At 31.1% G+C, this 19870-nt stretch overlaps 1 protein-coding gene across 1 annotated transcript in view; it reads right to left on the minus strand.

Annotated features, from left to right (window-relative positions):
- Nucleotides 1-284: 284 nt before the first annotated feature.
- LOC106054069 (uncharacterized) overlaps nucleotides 285-19870 on the minus strand; it is a 53750-nt gene continuing 34164 nt past the window's right edge. Inside the window, exons 49-68 of the mRNA XM_056021359.1 lie at nucleotides 19618-19721; nucleotides 16038-16265; nucleotides 15300-15470; nucleotides 13341-13501; nucleotides 11847-12029; nucleotides 11447-11594; nucleotides 10858-11011; nucleotides 10323-10427; nucleotides 9965-10161; nucleotides 9468-9585; nucleotides 8315-8556; nucleotides 6821-6983; nucleotides 6278-6525; nucleotides 5860-6023; nucleotides 5275-5484; nucleotides 4517-4697; nucleotides 3919-4104; nucleotides 2581-2824; nucleotides 2187-2277; nucleotides 285-1082 (exon numbers count right to left, since the gene is read on the minus strand). Coding sequence (XP_055877334.1) covers nucleotides 980-1082; nucleotides 2187-2277; nucleotides 2581-2824; nucleotides 3919-4104; nucleotides 4517-4697; nucleotides 5275-5484; nucleotides 5860-6023; nucleotides 6278-6525; nucleotides 6821-6983; nucleotides 8315-8556; nucleotides 9468-9585; nucleotides 9965-10161; nucleotides 10323-10427; nucleotides 10858-11011; nucleotides 11447-11594; nucleotides 11847-12029; nucleotides 13341-13501; nucleotides 15300-15470; nucleotides 16038-16265; nucleotides 19618-19721 — 3401 coding nt within the window. The 3' untranslated portion in view covers nucleotides 285-979. The remainder of the gene's footprint in view (nucleotides 1083-2186; nucleotides 2278-2580; nucleotides 2825-3918; nucleotides 4105-4516; nucleotides 4698-5274; nucleotides 5485-5859; nucleotides 6024-6277; nucleotides 6526-6820; nucleotides 6984-8314; nucleotides 8557-9467; nucleotides 9586-9964; nucleotides 10162-10322; nucleotides 10428-10857; nucleotides 11012-11446; nucleotides 11595-11846; nucleotides 12030-13340; nucleotides 13502-15299; nucleotides 15471-16037; nucleotides 16266-19617; nucleotides 19722-19870) is intronic.

The raw sequence follows: 19870 nt of genomic DNA on the forward strand, positions 1-19870 counted from the left end.
TCTGTCAAAAGATCATTTTAGAGTCTATCATAGTTCCTTTGTATTTGAACAGATCTACATTTCAAATTTGTATTCAGTAATTTTAATATCTTTTTTTTTTCTGCCAGATTGCTTCCTGTCGTTGTAACATACTTAGTTTTACTGTCATTTATCTCAAGTCCTGCTGGTCGAGATGCTTCTTCCAGTGGTGTGAAAGCTCTAGCAATGTCAGAAGTTTCTTAACCTAATAAGGAAATGTCATCTGGACATATCATATTTGGAAAAAATATAGGCAATAATTGTTTTAATTGGTAATTATTTATTTGAATGAATCAAATCAAGTTTTACAGTAGGTACATGTCCCATAATGCAATAAAATAAATATAAGTTTCAGGCAAATTTTCATACATAGCATAAGATCATTAATTTTAAAATATAACATTAAAGAATAATAACATTTACAGTAAATATGACATATGCACATAACTATTCTTGTCAAGCGTGTTTAGATTATAACATTGAGTGTACAACATAAGCCTACAGATTTCATAAAACATAAGCTTACTGATCTCATAAAACATAAGCCTACACATTTAATACAGCATAAACCTACAGATTTAATAAAACATAAGTAAGATCCCCTTTCAGACCATGCCGTCTACATCCAAGTCTTCACAGATTCAAAACCAGGACTTCATGTTTGGAATTCAAGCGCTTAACCACTCAGCCACTGCTTCCCTCATAAAACAAGCCTACAGATTTTATAAACCATAAGGCTACAAATTTCATAAAACATAAGCCTATAGATTTCATAAGACATAAGCTTACAGCTTTCACAAAATAAGCCTACATATTTCATAAAATATAAACCTACAGATTTCATAAAACTTAAGCCTAGAGATTTTGTAAATTTGAGGGGGGGGGGGGGGAGAGAGATGATTTGAGATAAGTCAACAAATAAAGTAATAGTGAAACAATATAATAGAATGTGCTAAAATGGTCAGTTCAACATAGATCTAGGTTTTTCTGAAACTTTATGGAGCTGTCCAAGTTTTTTTCTAAACATCATTTGCATCAGTTTCTTATTTTGGCCTTCATATACTCTGTAGAATAGAAAATCTTAAGTTTTACTCATGTTTGCTCTGGCATATTTTTTATACATACAGTGAAACAACTTTTATCACTTCCTCATATTTTAAACAGGCTCCTAGGTAACTGTTCAATTAGTACCTTGGAATTATTTAACTTTGAAGATATTTTAAATTATGAAATGCACTTAATATTGAGTCCGAATATTATATAATAAAGAATAGATAGGATACTTCTAATAGCATTGAGATTTTGTAAGGTCTTTTTTTTTCATCCCTTAAAAATCATATTCATATATAAATCTTTTTGTCAAACATAGAAGTTATAAAATCTAACTCTCCCAGTTTTGAATATTTATTTGGGTACATGCTGATAAAATTTTGACAAAGAAATATATATTAAATCCAAAGAAAATAACTATGTTAAACATTTATGTAATGCACAAATTGTAAGACAATTTTCTTATAGATAATAAAGATTATTATTTTAAAATTTTGATATTGCTTAGTTTTTAAGACACTCTATCTGAAATATATATAAATTGAACATGCTTTAGGACTTAATATCCCACTATATAAAGAGAATGTTTTGTAAAACAAATTTGTCAGGTAGGTCTACAACCATTGAGAATGCTAGCTTTAGGAGTCCTGAAGTCTTTTAAGAGATTCAAATTTTAATCTACAAATACTGTGGTTCCAATAATATTTAATAAGATCTTTCTTTTTCCTTTTTTTTCAATATATATGTTTTATTGAAATCACATGACTTTTAATATTATGAGGTAAATATATTTAATTGTAGGTTAAAATTATAGCGGATACAAGTGATCATCACCCAGGTTTTCAAACTGAATAGTTGTGTCTACAATTATTTGTTTTACTTTTGTTGATGTAGTACTGCAAAGCCCCACATTATGTATAAAGCCAGCAAAGGTTTTTAAATGATATATATTTTAAGCAAACAAATGTAAGACTTCTAAAAACATATTTGACCAAAAAAAACATTCATTGTTTATCACAATATTTTGTAACATAATTCTAAAACAGTTCAGCATGTCTTGTTGAAAGATTGCATGTTTCAAAACGAACAGCAGAGAACTGTTTATAAAGAACACTTACTTGAAAATGTTTTGGTCAAAATGTAATATGTTTTGTTGACTTAAAGGATATTCTTCCTCATTCTCTTCCTGATCCTCTTCCTGATTATTGTCTTGAGATGGAAAAAAAAAATATTTTTAAGAAGAAATATTTAAAAGATAGTATTGACCTTAAAAATTTCAGTAACTTTTTAAACAATAGCAAAAGAAACTAAAACTGACTGCAGTGATTATATCGTAAAACTGCATCACCAATATTTTAAATTAATTTCTTTCCAATAACTCTTTAAGCATATTACCCAATGGAAAGAGAAATAGAAAACTATAGTAGTATTCTTGATAAGATAGCTCACAATGCTTCAATGCTCAAGTAAAAATTATAGAATAATATACTAAACAACAATAAAGATACTCACCATTGTCATTGCCTTTTAATCTGTCCAATGGATTTCTTTTACTTCCCATCATTCCCATAAACATATCCCAGAGTACAATAAAAACTTTTGTGTTTTCTCCTTCAAATATTTTTTGGTCATATTTTTTCAACAAATTCATGAGTACAGCCAGAAAGAAGTTGATGAGAAATACCACTACAAATGCAACAAACATGCAGAAGAATAAAATATTCATCCATCGATCTGATATTGGAGAGTTGGTATCCTGTTACAAAAAAAAATTCTTTTTTATAACAACCATTTGTTCTTTCTTACCAAACTAATAACAGATCAAAAGCTGTTAAAATAATTTAACCTTACATATATGCAGTGCTTTTTTTGTGACTTACTGTCACCTTTTTGAATGCGGAGAAAAAATTATTACTTTTCTTTTATTTTAACATCTATTATTAATTTATTAGTAGTTAAAAGTTAGGCAATCCATCACTGAGTACCGGCACCTAGTCACTGAGTACCGGCACCAAGTCACTGAGTACCGGCACTTATTTTTTTTTATAAAATAGGCACTGCATATTTGTAATAATATATATTTTATGTTATCCAAAAAAAAAAATTTGTAGACACGTGCTGGTTATAGTTTTCTTATTTTCACTTGACTTAACATTTAGGAATCAGTGATAAATTTTACTTTAAAAACAAAAAAGTTTCCAAAGAGTTGAATTAAGTTATGTATACATTTTGTATATTTATATCTTTCCCATACTACTACTAATAATAATAAAGATAATAATAATTAAAATAATAAAAAATTAATTATTATTATTATTTAATAAACACAATGTGCTTTGAGAACATAGCAGACATAAAAAAGCTAAAAAAGCAAAATAATCCAAAAATTTGGAGAAAGGACTAAATGATTCCTATGAATCACTCCATTCATGATCTGTTGTTGGGACTAGTTCGTCAATACAGCCATGGCTAGATAACATGACTTTTTAAACATTACTACAATAAGACTCTTCGACATGTTCTTAAGAGACATATTGAAACTTGCAGAAAGGAGTACTCTGAACAACGGGGAGTTGTGAAGCTGTGCTTAAGTGAAGGGCATGACATTCTAATATTTTCAATCTTGAATATGAATAATAAATTATTAAAAAGATTCAAAGCATTCTGTAGCTGGGATAAATGATGCGATGAATCTTTATTGCTCCACCAAACATTTCAGCAGAGTCTAAATAAATCCTGAGAAAAAATGAACACTTTAATTTTTTAATGATAGTGCTATTTAAAAAAATTAGCTTGTGAAATTCTTGTTTTAATTCTACAATGTTTAGACAGGAATGCCTTTATTCTTACTTTAAAACTTGACTTTCCCAAGATGCCAGTGAACATTGTTTCAGTTGTAGATAGGAAATTCTTGAAGTAGGTACTTGTTGTACCAAATGTAATCCAGCTAAAGAATACAAAACTCAGAAGGACAAGTAAAAGGAATATTGAAAAGTTTGGTAACAGAGCCATAGCTTTTGACAGGATGACAAATACCTGCAAAAAAAAAATTAAAATGATAAGATACACCTAAATCATATATTACATTTTTAGGTCAAAAAAGAAGATGATTACATCATATGAATATCCCTAGGTCAATCTAGTCATGAATGTTAATCAATGACTTAAACTCTGCCAAGTCATTGGTTTACCTGGCTGACTCAGATAACCCATTCCATGCTACAATAGCACTAGGGAAGGAGGAACAATTTATCTTCATGATAATATTTACACATATTTGATTTGTTTTCATGAAATAAGCATTTCAACAGTAAAATAAGAAGTGAGCATATTAAAAAATGTTTATAGCTAAAAAAAAAAAAAAAAGGGACAAAGTAGGCTATATCTATCCCTGAATTATTAACAAAGTGCACTAATTATTAATTGTATTCACAAATAAGTTTCTTACCTTCATAGTTTTCTCAGAATAGCTTGCCAACTTCAATAATCTGAAGCAGCCTATTGCAACCAAAATGGCTAGACATAAAGTGTAGGCTGAATCCCACACAATAACATGGTACATATTGACAAACTGGGCTCTGTCTTCTTTTATCTTACTCAAAACTGACTTGGTGAACTTCAGGCGTAGGCTTCAAACAAAAAAATTTTAAACAAAGTAGAAACCAAAAACATTATATTTAAAAAAATGTCTATTTTACATTGAGATTTATAAACATGTTGACAATAATTTTTCCAGCTATGGACGGTTTTTAGAATCTAGATCTAGTTTGAAGATCTACATCTGCCTAATAATATATTTAGTGAGAGCCTGGCAGCACTTACACTTGAAAAGGACTTTATTATATTGACAGAGGTGGAAGCAAACAAGGCCTAAACCAGCAGTTACAGCCTGGCAACCCAGGCTATTTTCCATCAATTCTAATTTAGAATGTTTCTATGTTAAACATCTTGGTGCCCTCACTGCAGGGAGGAAATGGTAACCCTGTCTTAATCTCTTGACTTCACTATCTGATTTACAGAGTCTAATTCCATGAATTATACATAATGATAAATGCAGGGGTTTTAAAAGGAAAGACTTGACAGTATGAAAAATTAAAACTTCTTGCAAATAATCTTAGTCTTGAATTCACAAAACAATTGTTTCAATCATTCAGGAATAAATTTTAGAATAACTAATTAAAAAAAACTTTCTAAAATGATACTCACAACATCATGGCAGCTGCAGATATGCCAGTTACAAGAGCAATCACATCCAACAAGAACCAGAAATCTTTAAATGCCAAAGATTTCTTCATACCAAATATAAAAACAACATAAAGCAGTCCAATGAATAAGAAAATAGTACCAACAATTTGACAAACTTGAAGATAACTTCCTAGTGCTCCTGGTGGATAATGAACTGTGAAGGGATAAATGCTGAAACAGAGAATCTGCTTTTTTAAATTTTATTTTCTGTCATACTTTCATTGTCTTGTCTCTATTTTTTTTTTTTCTGTTTTCAAATAATTGCTTAAATTTCTCTTTAATGTTGAATTAATGGAACTTCAACTCCCAGCATTTATTCTGAGTTTGGTTTGATATAATTTTATTTAATTTTGTTACAAACAAAAATCAGGTCATTACTATATTCAAAAACAAATTGAATGAAAATAAAATAACTATGAAAATTTTTGAGGAAGATCCATTATTATTTAAAAAAACAGAGATGATTGTTAATATAATATTTGGCAAAAAAATTTTTTTTTAAAAGTTGTTCAATATAAATTTACAATATATATAACATAAAAATACCTAAAATATGGCAAAATGCCTCCAGTTTCCATAAACTCTGCCAAAAGAATCACAAAAGCAAAATGGTTTGTATTTGGGCAATATAGTGTAAATTCAATAAACACAGCTCTTGTCTGTCTATCTATCCACATCTGTCTTTTTAATTTCTTTACAAGTTGTAAAGCCTGAAGGTATAGAGAATTTATTATCAGTTGTAACAATATACTAAAATGCTATCAAATTGAAAAAGTAACAAATATTTTATTAACGAGATAAGCACTTTACTTATTTAAACTAAATTTGATGTGACTATAGAAAATACAATAACAATAATAACAAACATAAATGGTTAAAAAAAAAATTAAATTAAATACTAATTAGAATATTTCATAATGATGATAAAATAATGTAAAAAGTTAAAAACAGTAAAACTTCTAACTGTATTCTTGAAGCGAAGCTGAGCAATGTAGCCTCCACCACCATATATTCCATATTCTCCGGCTATTGGCAGACCCCAAATGTCTTGAGATGATGTGTATATCCAAGCATCAGTAAAATCAGTATCTCCATCTTCATTTCTAGAACAGTTATCTGTCCAACCTGGACAATATTTGTCTATATCTTCCCCACTAAGACTATATCCATACACACACTCTTTCACTTTGATTTTTTGTAACGAACATTGTTCTGAAAAAAAAATAATAGAAGAAAACAGTTGCATACGGTGAATGAGTGTGTGCCTCTCTACAAAAAAATATAGATTCTTTCATTTACTAACAAAAATTAAATATTTTTTTATCAAAACTTCAATAAATAAAATAATTGCAATTTCTTTCTTAGACCTAAATAATATCCTAGAAATTCAAAAAAATGCTATCTAGCAATTCTATACCAACTGTTTCATACAATGTTTAAAATTCTGACAAATTTAAAAAACATTATATGCTTCTGTAATGCAAAGTAACTAACTAGATTTATTTACCTTTAATCATACGTAATTGCCTTATTCTAGGTGTACCTAGACGATACAAGTCATTTACTTTAGTAAAATGTGTTTGATCTGGACTGACTAAATTAATGTCTGGAAAGAGCCATGAAGTGAAATTTCTTGGTATCCATTCCAGTAAACTTGCTGAAGAATTGATCTATTAAAAAAAACTTGAAAAAGTTATAAAAAATATACTTTAATTAAACTAAAAAATGAAAACGCCATATAATTTGAGACATCTAAAATTGTCAAGATCTTTTGTTCCAATACATTTATTGTAATATCCTACTTCAATGTAATTATGTTACATTTATGCAATGAATATCTTTGGTACTAAAAGTTACTCAGTAGATACAACCAACACCTAACAATAAGACAGACTGAATAAGTTTGACTAAATTACTTTGTTCCCATCATTTCATTTCTTACCTTAATAGTCATAATTACATTCGTTTATAATCATAAAAATGAAACAATGATATAAATACTGTCGAAGGACTACAATTAATTTTTTCCCTTTAAAAATCTCGATCTTGGTAGTGACAGAAAATACATATTAGCTATGTTTTTATCAGAAGGAGGCTGAGGGGTAAAGCGCTTGGCTTCTGAACTGAGGGTCCCAGGTTCAATACATGGTGAAGACTGGGATTTGTAATTTTGTGATCCTTGGGCACCTCAGAGTCCACCCAGCTTTAATGGGTACCTGACATTAGTTGTGGATATGTAAAGGCAGTTGATCATTGTGCTGGCCACATAACACTCTCGTTAACCGTGGGCCACAGAAACTGATGACCTTCACATCATCTGCCCAATAGATTGCATGGTCTGAAAGGGGAACTTTTTAAAAAATGTTTTTATAATATATGTATATCTATAGCATTCTTAACAATCATAGTTTCAACTCAAGGTACTTTAAAAACCTAACAGACACACATAGCTCTCCCATAATGATCAAAGATAAGCACCATCTCATTTCCTATGAACTCAAAACACAAAGCACTGTTGAGAATTTTAATTCTCTTGTGTTGAACCCTTTTTAAGTGCTTTCCAACATAGCTTCCTAGAAGTCCTAGATGGACTACAGACATAAAATAAAGATAAAAAGGAAAACTAATCTAAAGAAGTTTTGGACAGGTAGGACTTACTATTCTTTAATTCTAAAAATGCCCTCCATCAATAGGTTTTGAGAGAAAAGCAAGGCAAGACCTGTCCATGGAGATCAGGGGATCTCCTAAGGAAATAGAGATTTATCTTTTCGTAAAGGACAAGGGCAGTTCATCATTGTACAATTAGGAATTGGAATTTGAACTTGGGCTCCTTTGACAGGTAGCTAGGCCACTCACTCAAACATATTTTACATGTTAAGTTATACAGGTACAATCAGAAATATAGGACAATCATAATAATATAGCTATTATAATCAATGGAGCTTGTTAGTACAGCAAGATTTACATTGAGAGGATAGAATGAAATAACTATTTGACTTACTTCTAAAAATCTAGAATTAGAACCATTTACTACTTGCTGAAAAATGGCCCTGTACATATTATAATCTTGAGAGCTGCGGTTGGCATGACAGAGACTGGCTACAATAAGCAGATACATAAAGTGAATTATGAATTCCTTCATAAGCCTATTTATCATGATATGAATCTTGCGTCTCAGTGTAGCAGCTTTGAGTCCAGTTTTAGAAAGAGGAGGTGCATAGGATATGTCCAGCTGAGAAAATTCTAAATGTAAAAAAAAAATTTAATGGTATAGTTTTATAAGCAGCTTCAATGTAATGATTCCTAAAATTAATCAATCAAAAAAAAAACACACACTACAAAATATTATGGAGTAGTAACCACAGGATGGCATTTTAAGTTTATAGGGCACAATTGCAGATCTGTAAGCCTGCAAACATTTTTGTTTAGCCCCATACTATATGCATGCAAACTATTCAACCTAAACCTGATGCTTTATTTGTGAACTAGCTATGTGAGTAGCTAGATAGCATTTGAAAAAAAAAATGATAAAAATCTTTTTTTGCACTTTTGGTTGTAGTCTGAACATACCATAAGAAACTTAAATAAAATCTAAGACCAACAACTACATTTTAAACTTTATTTTCATTTTAAGAATTTTACAATATGCAAAGGTTATCCTAAACAAACCCTTTTGGAGGAGAAGAAATAAATGCTTTAATATATTTTAGTCTTATCTTTGTTGGTACTAAAAACATAATTTAATTTTCTTAACAAACAAGTACATATAATCTTAGGATTCCTCAAGAAAAAACAAACAAACTGAGAAGCTGACCCGGAATGCTAAGTATAAAAATAATAATTGAATACATGTCTTTAGATGGTAGTATTGACATGTTAACAGATATTGTAAATCCGCTTCAAACCATTTCAAACTTCCAATTATGTCTTGTCTCTTAAATCTTAGTAAGACTCAAACCTCTATTAATGTCTCTAAGTCTAAGACTCAAGATTCCAATAATGACTTGTTTCTCAAGTCTTATTAAGACTTAATTGTACATTCTTGTCTCTAAGATTTCAATAATATCTTGTTTCTTAAGTCTATAAAAGAGCTAGTGATAATTTCTACAATCTAGGTTAAAAAAAAACCAGTGTGAAAATGAAGCTCAACTTACTTTCTTTCACTCCGTATTGTTTGTTCACTTGAGCAATTAACTCAAGATCCAGTTGATCAACTTGTTTTACATTTGCTTTGCGCAGTAGAAGTGAAACAATAACAGAAATGACAACCACCTTAAACAGAGTCAAGTATAAACTACAATCAACATTTTAAAGCTTATTTAGTTTATTTGCAACTAAAGTTCAATGTTTATCATCTATTATTACAATTTCAGTATTTTTGAAATAAAATAAAAAATATCTGTTCGGTAAAGCAACATTGGGAATGAAGGTTTGTGTCCTGGTTAATGCTGACCTTTGTTTTGTTGCTAATTATTTCTTTTAATGTTGCTTTGTGATATCAGTGCAATCATTTGTTTCAGAAATCATACTTTAACTACTATAAAAATAACTTGCACACTTCTAATTTGTAATTATGCCTTAAAGAAATGCATTCCATCAGTTAATATTTGATAAGTGTAGATTAGAGGTATCTTAGCTACTAATGCATTACCTTGACAGGGTCTACTATCAATAAAGACTGTAGGAAAGTTAAAAAAAAAGTTGACATCCAAGTTTCTGTAACATCTTTGCCCCATTCCATACTGTAGAGTAGGACAAAAAAACTGCTAGTGATGATGGCTAAAAACAATATCACCCAAGCAATGTATCTTAATGGATGTGACCAGGTTCCTTTCATACTGTCTGCTGCTGTGGAGATATTTTAAAATATAATTAAGTATATCCTAAAAGCATAATCAACTGAAATGAAATATTAAAATCTAGATTTTTTAAAAATTCAGTTATAAAAAAAAAACAACTTATGTTTACAATAAAATATGTAGACCATAAAAAATAAGTTTTCAAAATACTTGGTTTTAAAAGTAAAAGTTTCTCCAAAGCCTCTAACTGACACTCCAGTTTTGTCATCCAAGGTAAACAGCTTTTCTTTTTTTCTATTTTTTTATTCAGGCAATCTGGGGAAAAAAAGTTAACTTTTAATAAACAAAAAGTAAACCTTGAAGATTTCTACTAAAATAAACAAACGAGGTATCTAATTTATTTATTTATCTTTATTATTTACATTGTTTATAGGCACTAAGAAAGCAAAATCATGCAGACAAAAAAAAAGACAAGCATATAGACAAAATAAAGAACAGTTTGCCAGACAATAGTGAATAGGAAAGGAAAAAAATTCTTGAGGTTTGTTAAGATAAGTCTAGCTTTGAGATTAGAATAACTTTCAATAAGTGCATTTCAATAAAGTTGCTTTTTAAATATATTTACAAAATAAAAATTTTATAGGCCAGGAAAATTACTCAAACTACTGCCATTAAAAATACATAAAAAATAGACAATACATAGTATTACATGAGTTGTGAAATGAAATGTGAAAGCTAAAAATACCTGAATTTTCATTGAGTTGTTTAGAATTATCTTTTATTTTATTGTTACATAAACACCCATTGATGTTCTTCTTTGGTCTTGTTTTTCTAAATACCATCATGACAAAAACCATGGGTACAGCTGTAATCACTGCTGATGTTAATGAATGAAAGAGCTGTGGAGCATTGTCATTCTATTAAGAACTAAGATTTTAACATTATTTCTTAATTGATGTGTAAACCTAAGTGCTAGGCCAAATGGTAGGTCAATGTAGGATAATTAAACCTTTTTTTTTTACATGGATCTTTGTAGTAAAAAATAATCCATAGATAAGAACATTAGCAAGTTTATTAATGACTTAATAAAGATTTATGTTGATATTTGTTTTGGGTCCATTAACAAAATGAGAAAACCAAGAGAATATCTTATCAACATGAAATAAGCTGATGAAGGACTGATGGAGAAGTATGATATAGTTTAAATAAATAGGATAAAATGTAGACTTTTAGATTTATAGATTTACCACACCTAAACTCTCCATGTAGTAGAATAAAGCGAATATTTGTATTCTCTTTAACCAACAATTCTCTACATTAGACTACAAATATACCTGTTCATAACTGAGTCGAATAACACCTAATTCTAAGTCTGCCTTTGTTTGTTTTCTGTCAATGCCAGGAATGTCTTTGTAAAACATAGCACTGGTAATCATGGACAATAACAGAAATGCCAAACAGCACAAAGCTCTTTCAACACGGCTGTTTAAACATAAAAAAAGAGAAGTTACTTTCAAAAGAAAAAGCTTTGATAAGATATGAAAAAAAAAAGACACTAGTGTATCAAAAAGTAAAAATCTTTGAATAAAAATTTTAGGATATGTGTAAATCTACCAACATTACTTTCATGAAATTATTAGTCATATGTAAAATAATCTTGAGTTTGCCCTATAATACTTCTCCCTGAAAGTCTTTTTCATACTTTTGTTTTAGCAACTATTTTCCCTTCTTAACCTGAAATTGCTCCTCTGTGGCCTAATGAAGAGAGAAAGCCACATGTGGTCATCAGTGATGTGTTCTTTTGTATTTGTGAAAAACAAATTTTTCATTTTCTCTAAGTCTTCAATGTTTGAAGTCTCTATCATCTTTTCAATTCCATATTCAGCAGCTAGCCATTCATCACAGATGAAATAGAATCTATGAACAAACAAATCAAAATGCACCTCATTGGATGTGACAGCTAAATGGTAGAGCAAGTGACTTCATGTAGAGAAAAAAATATTTCTACCAAGCTAAGTAATTGCCCAGTTCAAAGACTTTTTTTGACTGTTGAAAGGTAAATTGAATAACAAAGTATTGTGAATTAGAATCTTTCTCCATATAAAGCACACATTATATTAAACTGCCTAATTTAAGAATCAACAAAAATCAATGTGATTCTCAACACACTTTTGTATGGGTCTGGGACCTGGATGCTCTATAAGAGGCATCTAAGGCTCCTTGAAAACTTCCATCAAAGGGGCCTTCACTCCATGATGGGCTTACACTGTCAAGACTACCTTACAAAACCCTTTCTGCTGGACACCAGCATGGAAAGTAGAATAATAATGACAATGTCTTTGATGCTGAAGATTAAGGATGAGTGCAGTGTTTCACATTACATGACTAAGCAAACCCAATTGCGATCTGCATATTTTTTCTGCATCTCATGCAGACAAAGCCATTGTTGGCCAGCAGTCTATTTAGTTTTCTTTTTGCCCTGCCAGGACAGTTCTATTGCCACTAGGACAGATTTCCACTGCAAGCAGTCGTTCATGTCATTGTCCTGCATTCTGTGGACATTCCAACAAAAGAGGTAGACTTTTTTTTTACTCAGGTGGTGAATTGACATTATGAAGGATTTGTAAAATACTGTAAGGCATCCAGCCTGCACTAGATATTTTTATAGTGGAATGTGAATTGTGCAGACCAAAATCCCTTTTTGGGTTAAATTGGCTCAGTAGTCTGTCTAGAAGCACTACTAACTATTCAACAGCAGCTGCGCTGGGTCTGACACATATCCCAAATGGGGGATGACTGCATGCCAAAAGCAATCTTTTTTTTTTGCACACTTAAAAGAGGATGGCATTAAGAGAGGAGCCCCTCTGAAAGTGCTATGAAGATCAGCTTAAGCTCCATTTCACCCTCACTGGCATAAAGGTAAGCATCTGACAGAAACAGGTGCAAAGACAAAAAGAAAACCTGACTCCAAGCCAACAACGGGCTTTGACTGCATAAGATGTGGCATGATATGCAGGTCACAACTGGTTTGTGAGGTTGTGTAAAATACTGCAATCAACTTAAATGTTTTGAATCGAGGAGATTGACTTATAATATCTTAAATGCCTAATTGAAAAGCAATGATAAAATAGTTAGCTTTAAGGAGTTTATTAAAGTATTTTTAGTAGAAAATAATTTTAATTATCAAAGAAAAATACAAGCACAACAAAGTAGTGTATACAAAATTACATTTTTCCAGTGTGAAGATCCAAAACATCTATTCTGTTTAAGTACCAAGTAGAGTTACTTCCCTTGCCAGTGCTGTCATGCCAAATCTTCAAAAATTGTAGTTCCCCAAGTGATCTAGGACAAGCCATTACAAAGTGATAAACACTTCCAGTAGGGAAACCCTAGAAAATATTGAATAGGTTTTACACATGAGCAGTAGTAAAAAAAATTATAGTTTAAATCCCAATTCAGTGAATAGGTTAATGGCTGCCCCTGGTTGTATGGTATGTGTGCCTCACTGTCTTCACATGGATTGAACCCTTCGCTGCTACCAACTGCAGGACTAGTTGACGTAATTATAATCTTTTCTGAAGGACCATCCAAAATGTACAAAACATTAGTAAAACACTACTAGAATAAATCTTTTAGTTGAAATACCCACTGAAATAGTTGTTACAAATGCTTATGATTTAATATTGACATCATGGACCCAGGGAAATAATTTTAAATAGTTTTATTTATATTAAGACTGTTTTATGTTATGTTTCTCTGAATAGTTAGTTTTAAATATTTTTAGTATCCTTTATATGATTAAAGTTATGTATCAGAGGTTCAATCAAATCCACAATAAGCTAATCAACTCTTATCCAATCTAATCCAAACATTATTTCTCTAATGTTATAAATAAACCCTCTGCTTTAAAATTATCACTCCTTTGTATGTTGGTGTCAGGGTTATGTTAAGGCCTTAGCTCGTTTGCCCGGGCCCCTGACATTTAACCAGGCACCTTCGTGCTTACAATAAATAAATGACTCACTGGTAACAATGTAAATATTTAATGATATAAATATAAGTATGATGACAAACTAATGGAGTAATGACATTGAATTTGGAACATTTTAATACTGTGAATTTATTAATTAAATAATAATTCTACCCCTTGCTGTCCCACAACGTACACATTAATGTTCGAAAACACAACACACTCTGACACTGCTGTCTTTAGTCACCAGCGTAGACTTCCAATCCCAAGCTAATTCCCCTAAACAGGGGAACACAGAAGAATCTCAACAAATGTTACACCAGCAGAACAAAAACACTCCATTAACTTACAAGCAAGGCAACAAAAAGAAAGTGCGTTCAAAAATAGTGCACTTAATACACATTGGTGCTAGAATGCCATAATCTATGCACCGACAGTTGGATGCCCATACATCAATAAAGGCTCAAATCCTTTTTGTAAATTTAAAAAAGAAATCCCTTTTTTTTTCATATATTTTGTTAAATCTTTTAAGCTATGACTCAATAGTGAAATTTGGCAAATGAATTGTATTTAGTTGCAAAGTTGTTTGGTTCTAATTTAAACTTTTTTTTTTAACTTGTATGTACTGTTAGATATAGATAGATCAAATATTGAAGTGTAAGTTTATCTATAAGATAAGGGGTATATTGATAAGTAGAAATAAGTCTACAGTCTAATTTAAAAGAATTTCATGCAGACAATGGCTTTCAATAAATGTTTATGAAAGTTTTAAAAAGTTACCTTTGCAGAAAAAGAGGAAAAAGGAAAATGCACAGAAGGAAGTGGAAAATAAGCAACTGTACCATTGCGTCTATATTTTGTGAGGAATGAAAAATTATTAAATCCAAGAAATTATCACTGCAAAGAAAAATCATGCACAAAATATCAATTACTGAGTGAGACAGTTCTGGTTGTTCTCATATATCTTATCACAATATGTTTTATATTACATGATCTAAATCATACTTTATATATCAATCTACAGAATTTAATATTATCTGTCATTCTCTCAACTAAATTATGCCATATCTTTCTAAAACATGTTTGTTTTACATGGTTTGGATGTTCCTTCTGATTTGAAGATAATGACATCCTCCCTCAGGACAATGCAGGATGGCAGCAGACAGGGTTCAGAACACATATCACAAGACCAGGTAGAAAAAGAGTTTTAATCTTACTTTTTTAACACCATCAGATAATCTGCGTAATCCACTATCACCATGTTCTCCTGACAAATCAAAGCTGACATTGGAAGTAGTTCCAGCTGATTTCCTAAGTCCAGTGTGGACAGTGATCAAGTAAAAGTAGTCATCATAGGCATAGTTGTCTGAGAGTGGAAACACTCCCCACTAGAAGAGGCAATACATATAATAAGCTTTACTAAATCTACTAAAGGTTTCTAAAAAATAAGTGAGTAAAATTATTTAATGTACATTTTACTACAAGTGATTATTATTATTTCTAACTATAGATATAGAAAGTATAAAATATTTAATGATCAATTTCTAAATATGTTGTTATTTATTTATTTATCTAAATTAAGAAAGTTTTATTTTTTTTACTTTTTGTTAATTTATAATTGGGCTTTTGTCATTGAGTGGTAAAATTTTTGGCTACAGAACCAAGGGTTCTTAGGTTCAAATCTTGGTGAAAACTGGAACTTTGAATTTTGAGATTTTCAGGACACCCCTGAGTCCACCCTACTCTAATGAGTACCTGACATTAGTTGGGGAAAGTAAAGATGGTTGCTCATTGTGCTTGCCACATGATACCCTTGTTAACAGTCAACAATAGAAACAGGTGTCCTTTACATCATATGCCCTATAAATTGTAAGGTACTGCACTTTATTTTTATTAATAAAAAGACTAAAAATGAAAGAAAACAAAAAGTTTCAAAAGAGACAAATTTAGTTTACCTGAAACATTGCCTTTCTATCCATATAGTGTGCCCATAATGCAATACAAGTAAATAGTAGATAGAGACTAATCAGTACACCAAGAACTAGACCTTGACCTTTGATATCAAATTTACTGAAGACTGTAGCAAAGTGTATTGTGTTTGGTAAAAAGTTGAAAGACATCCCATTGATTATTTCAGTTCCACTATCACAAGTACAAGCAACTTTTCCAGTTAGGTTAGATAGCTTAAAGAGAAACATGTTACAATTAGATGAATACAATGTTTATAATTCCACAAATGAAAACATAATAGATTAAAACATGAGATAAGCTACAGTCATCAAATGACTATAGGCACACTTAAGATTTTGTTTGATTATTTTTTTAATTTATAAAGCATATTTTAAAGAAAATTTTCCTTTTTTTTTCAAGTTTTTATCAGCAACCCCGAAAGGGGGAAAAGACGCTATTAGTTTTGTGTGGAATGTCTGTCCGTCCGTCCTGTTTAGATCTTATAAACTAGAAAAGATAGTGAAAATCTGACACCATAATATTTTAGACCATTCAAAGTTTTTTCATAAAAATACACCTACTTTACCTACTTTACAACTATTCACTATTAATAGTAACAAACACAGGAGGCTCTTTAGAAGGGGAGATACATATTTACCATATTTTTAACATATTTATGTAAATGTTTTAGATTTTTTGTCAAAATTTTTTTTATTACATTTGTATTGCTAAGTTATGTATGTTCTGTCATACTAACTACTACATTTACACACAAAAAAAGTTTTCTTTTTTTTTAAAGAGGAAAAATCTATTTAGTATGCATATAAGCTGGTCATAATTTAAAACAATTAACAAGTAGTTTTTCATATTATCGCATGAACTGCAGTGCATAGCTGCAATAAACTGCAAGACACTAAACTATTGTTTATTTTTTTTTACGGAAATTTTTTTTCTTGAGGATTTGAATAAGAGATTGACCCTTTACAAAACAATTAGATCAATTAGATATTCATTATAAGACATCTGTTAGGCCAGATTCACATCTAACTTCACATTCACTTTCACCTATCCTTTGGTCTGCTGGACCACTGGGGCACCACACAAGATCTGTCAACCTTCTTTCTCCATTCTTCTCTGTCATTTGTCTTTGATAGAATTTCATTCTGATGTTCTTTCTGAAAATATTGAAACCTGCCTTTTTACCTGCCTCCTGGGTGGACCACTTCGGGGACCAATTTTGAGTTTGTGTTTCCACACAAACTGTCATTGTAACCTTGTATAATTTGTAGATTTTAACCATATAAACAAGCAAAATATACAAAATCCTTTTTAAAAAAAAACACAAAAAAGCTTATCTACAGGGAAAGAACTCTGCCCTATAGTACTATATCTATCAATAATGTACACGTTATTTCCCTCATTTGATATCAAACAAAATATTTAATTTAATAATAATTAATTGACTAAATGGTTATTTTTTTATTGATTCATATCTAGTTAGGTACAATAAATAATGGTTTAAAGTATCAACTTGATAGATAAAATACAGAGTAAAGGCATCCAGAGACTATCCCTCTTGAAAAAATTAGCTGGCACAGATTGGGGAGCTAATCACAACATCCTGAAAAAGACCTATACCAGTTATGTAAGACCTGTACTAGAATATGGTGCCACAGCATGGGGCTCAGCAGCCCAAACCAACCTAAGAAAAATAGACAAGGTTCAAAATATTGGTCTAAGGATAATGACAGGAGCAATCAAAACAACACCCATAAGAGCTATGGAGGAAACCGCTGCCCTGATCTCTCTGGATGAAAGAAGAGAAATAAAAATCCTTTCCCAATTCACTAAATTGGAAACCTTGGAGAGGCACCCACTCAGAACAAAAATCCACAAAACTGGCACAAAAAACCGTCTCAAAAGGACCAATTTCATACAGGAATCTCTAAACCTAAAAAAGAAACACCAACTTGAAAAAATTACTCTGAAATCCTCGATACACTATAATGAATCTCCACCCTGGGACGAAAGCCCTCTTCCTACTATAAGGGACCATATTGAAAACATAAAAAGAAAATCTGATTACAGACCAACAGAGCTCAAGGAAATAGTGAACTGTTTTCTACATACCAATTACCTTAGCAATCAGTGGATCAGAGTTTACACGGATGGCTCATCCCATAAAGCCACCACAAACGGAGGAGCTGGAATACTTATCGAATAGCCAGATGGAGGAAAACTAGAAAAATCCTTTGCAACTGGAGAGCTCTCTGACAGTCACAGAGCAGAAAGGGAAGCACTAGCACTAGCTGCTACCATGCTAGCAAATCATCCAAGTTCCCCTCACAGTCAGATTGTCTTTCTAACAGACGCAAAAACAACCCTCCAAAGCCTGCAAAACTCTGATTCCCCTTATATTAAAAACCTCAGAACAGCACTCACAAAGCTCAACCACAACAGCAAAAAAACTGTTATTCAATGGATACCAGCTCACATACAACTAGCAGGAAATGAGAAGGCTGACACACTCGCCAAGAGTGGGAGAACAAACTCACAAGTAAACTCTGCACTCTATCCAGAAGAAATGAAGAAATTAATTGTAGATAAAATAAATGAGAAATGGACGAGCTCCCATCCAAATCACAAGAAAGATGATGCTTACTATAAGCTATCCCGACAAGACCAACGTCTAATCTTTCGACTCAGGACCGGACACAACAGAATGCGACAACACATGTTCCGGAAGCTCAAAATTGGAACCAGTGAAATCTGCCCATGTGGAGTATCACCAGAAAATGCCGACCACGTCCTCCAAAACTGCTCTCTCTACCAAGAGGCCCGTATGAGACATTGGCCCCAAATCACCCCAATAGAAAGAAAACTATATGGAGAGCTCCCTGATTTGGAAACCACTGCGCAGTTCATCTCATGTATTGGTCTAGTCATATGAGCACTCCAACATAACAATGAGAACGATGAAGAAGAAGAAGAAACTTGATAGGATAGTGTGTGAGGGAGAAATAGCGTTAACAATTATTTAAGGGGACTAAATCCAACAAATTTAGCAATATCTGTGAATAATGAAGTTTCCCTTGTTGGTATCAAACAAAATAATGAAGTTATTGACTAATTGGTTACTTTTTAATTATTGAAGCATGTCTTGTCTATACCAATGAATAATTGTGCAAATTTTCAACTTGATTCCATAATGGGTGTGGGAGAAATAATCTTTGTACACCCTTTTTACCAGATAGACAGACAGACAGAGTGAGTTGATATAAGCTTTGTAAAAAATATATTTTTTCTGTGACTTTTTGAGTGATTATTAAGTGATTATTTGAAAATCTAAATTTTCAATTTTACTCTTGTAAGTTTTTTTTTTTAAGAACATTTCAAAGCAGTTTAATTTTTTGACATCAATTCAATTAATATTGGCTTTACAGCAACATTTAAAAAGAAAAGCACATAAAAAAAGACATGTTAGCACAGATGCAGTTCCAAACATTTTTCTTTTAAAAGCACAATACAAATCAAATCATATAGAAATGGTGATTTCCTTAATATTTTATTGAGGTCTGTTTCTACCTTGCATTTACTTGTATCCCAGTCTTTAAGAGCATTGTTCCATGACAAGCAAGCAGCAGAGCTAATTCCAAATTTATAGGGAGCTTCCAAATTATTGTTCGTAGCTAGTAATTGTTAAAAGAAAAACAATTTGCATAAAATTTAAAGAAAACTAACAACTATTTTTTAGCATGTTTTAAAACTATATAAAATGTTAAAACTAAGCATTTTATTTATTTATAATTGTTAATATAAAAAAAGACCACAGTACAAT

This window comes from Biomphalaria glabrata, chromosome 2 (assembly GCF_947242115.1).
Source record: "Biomphalaria glabrata chromosome 2, xgBioGlab47.1, whole genome shotgun sequence".
Lineage (NCBI taxonomy): Eukaryota > Metazoa > Mollusca > Gastropoda > Planorbidae > Biomphalaria > Biomphalaria glabrata.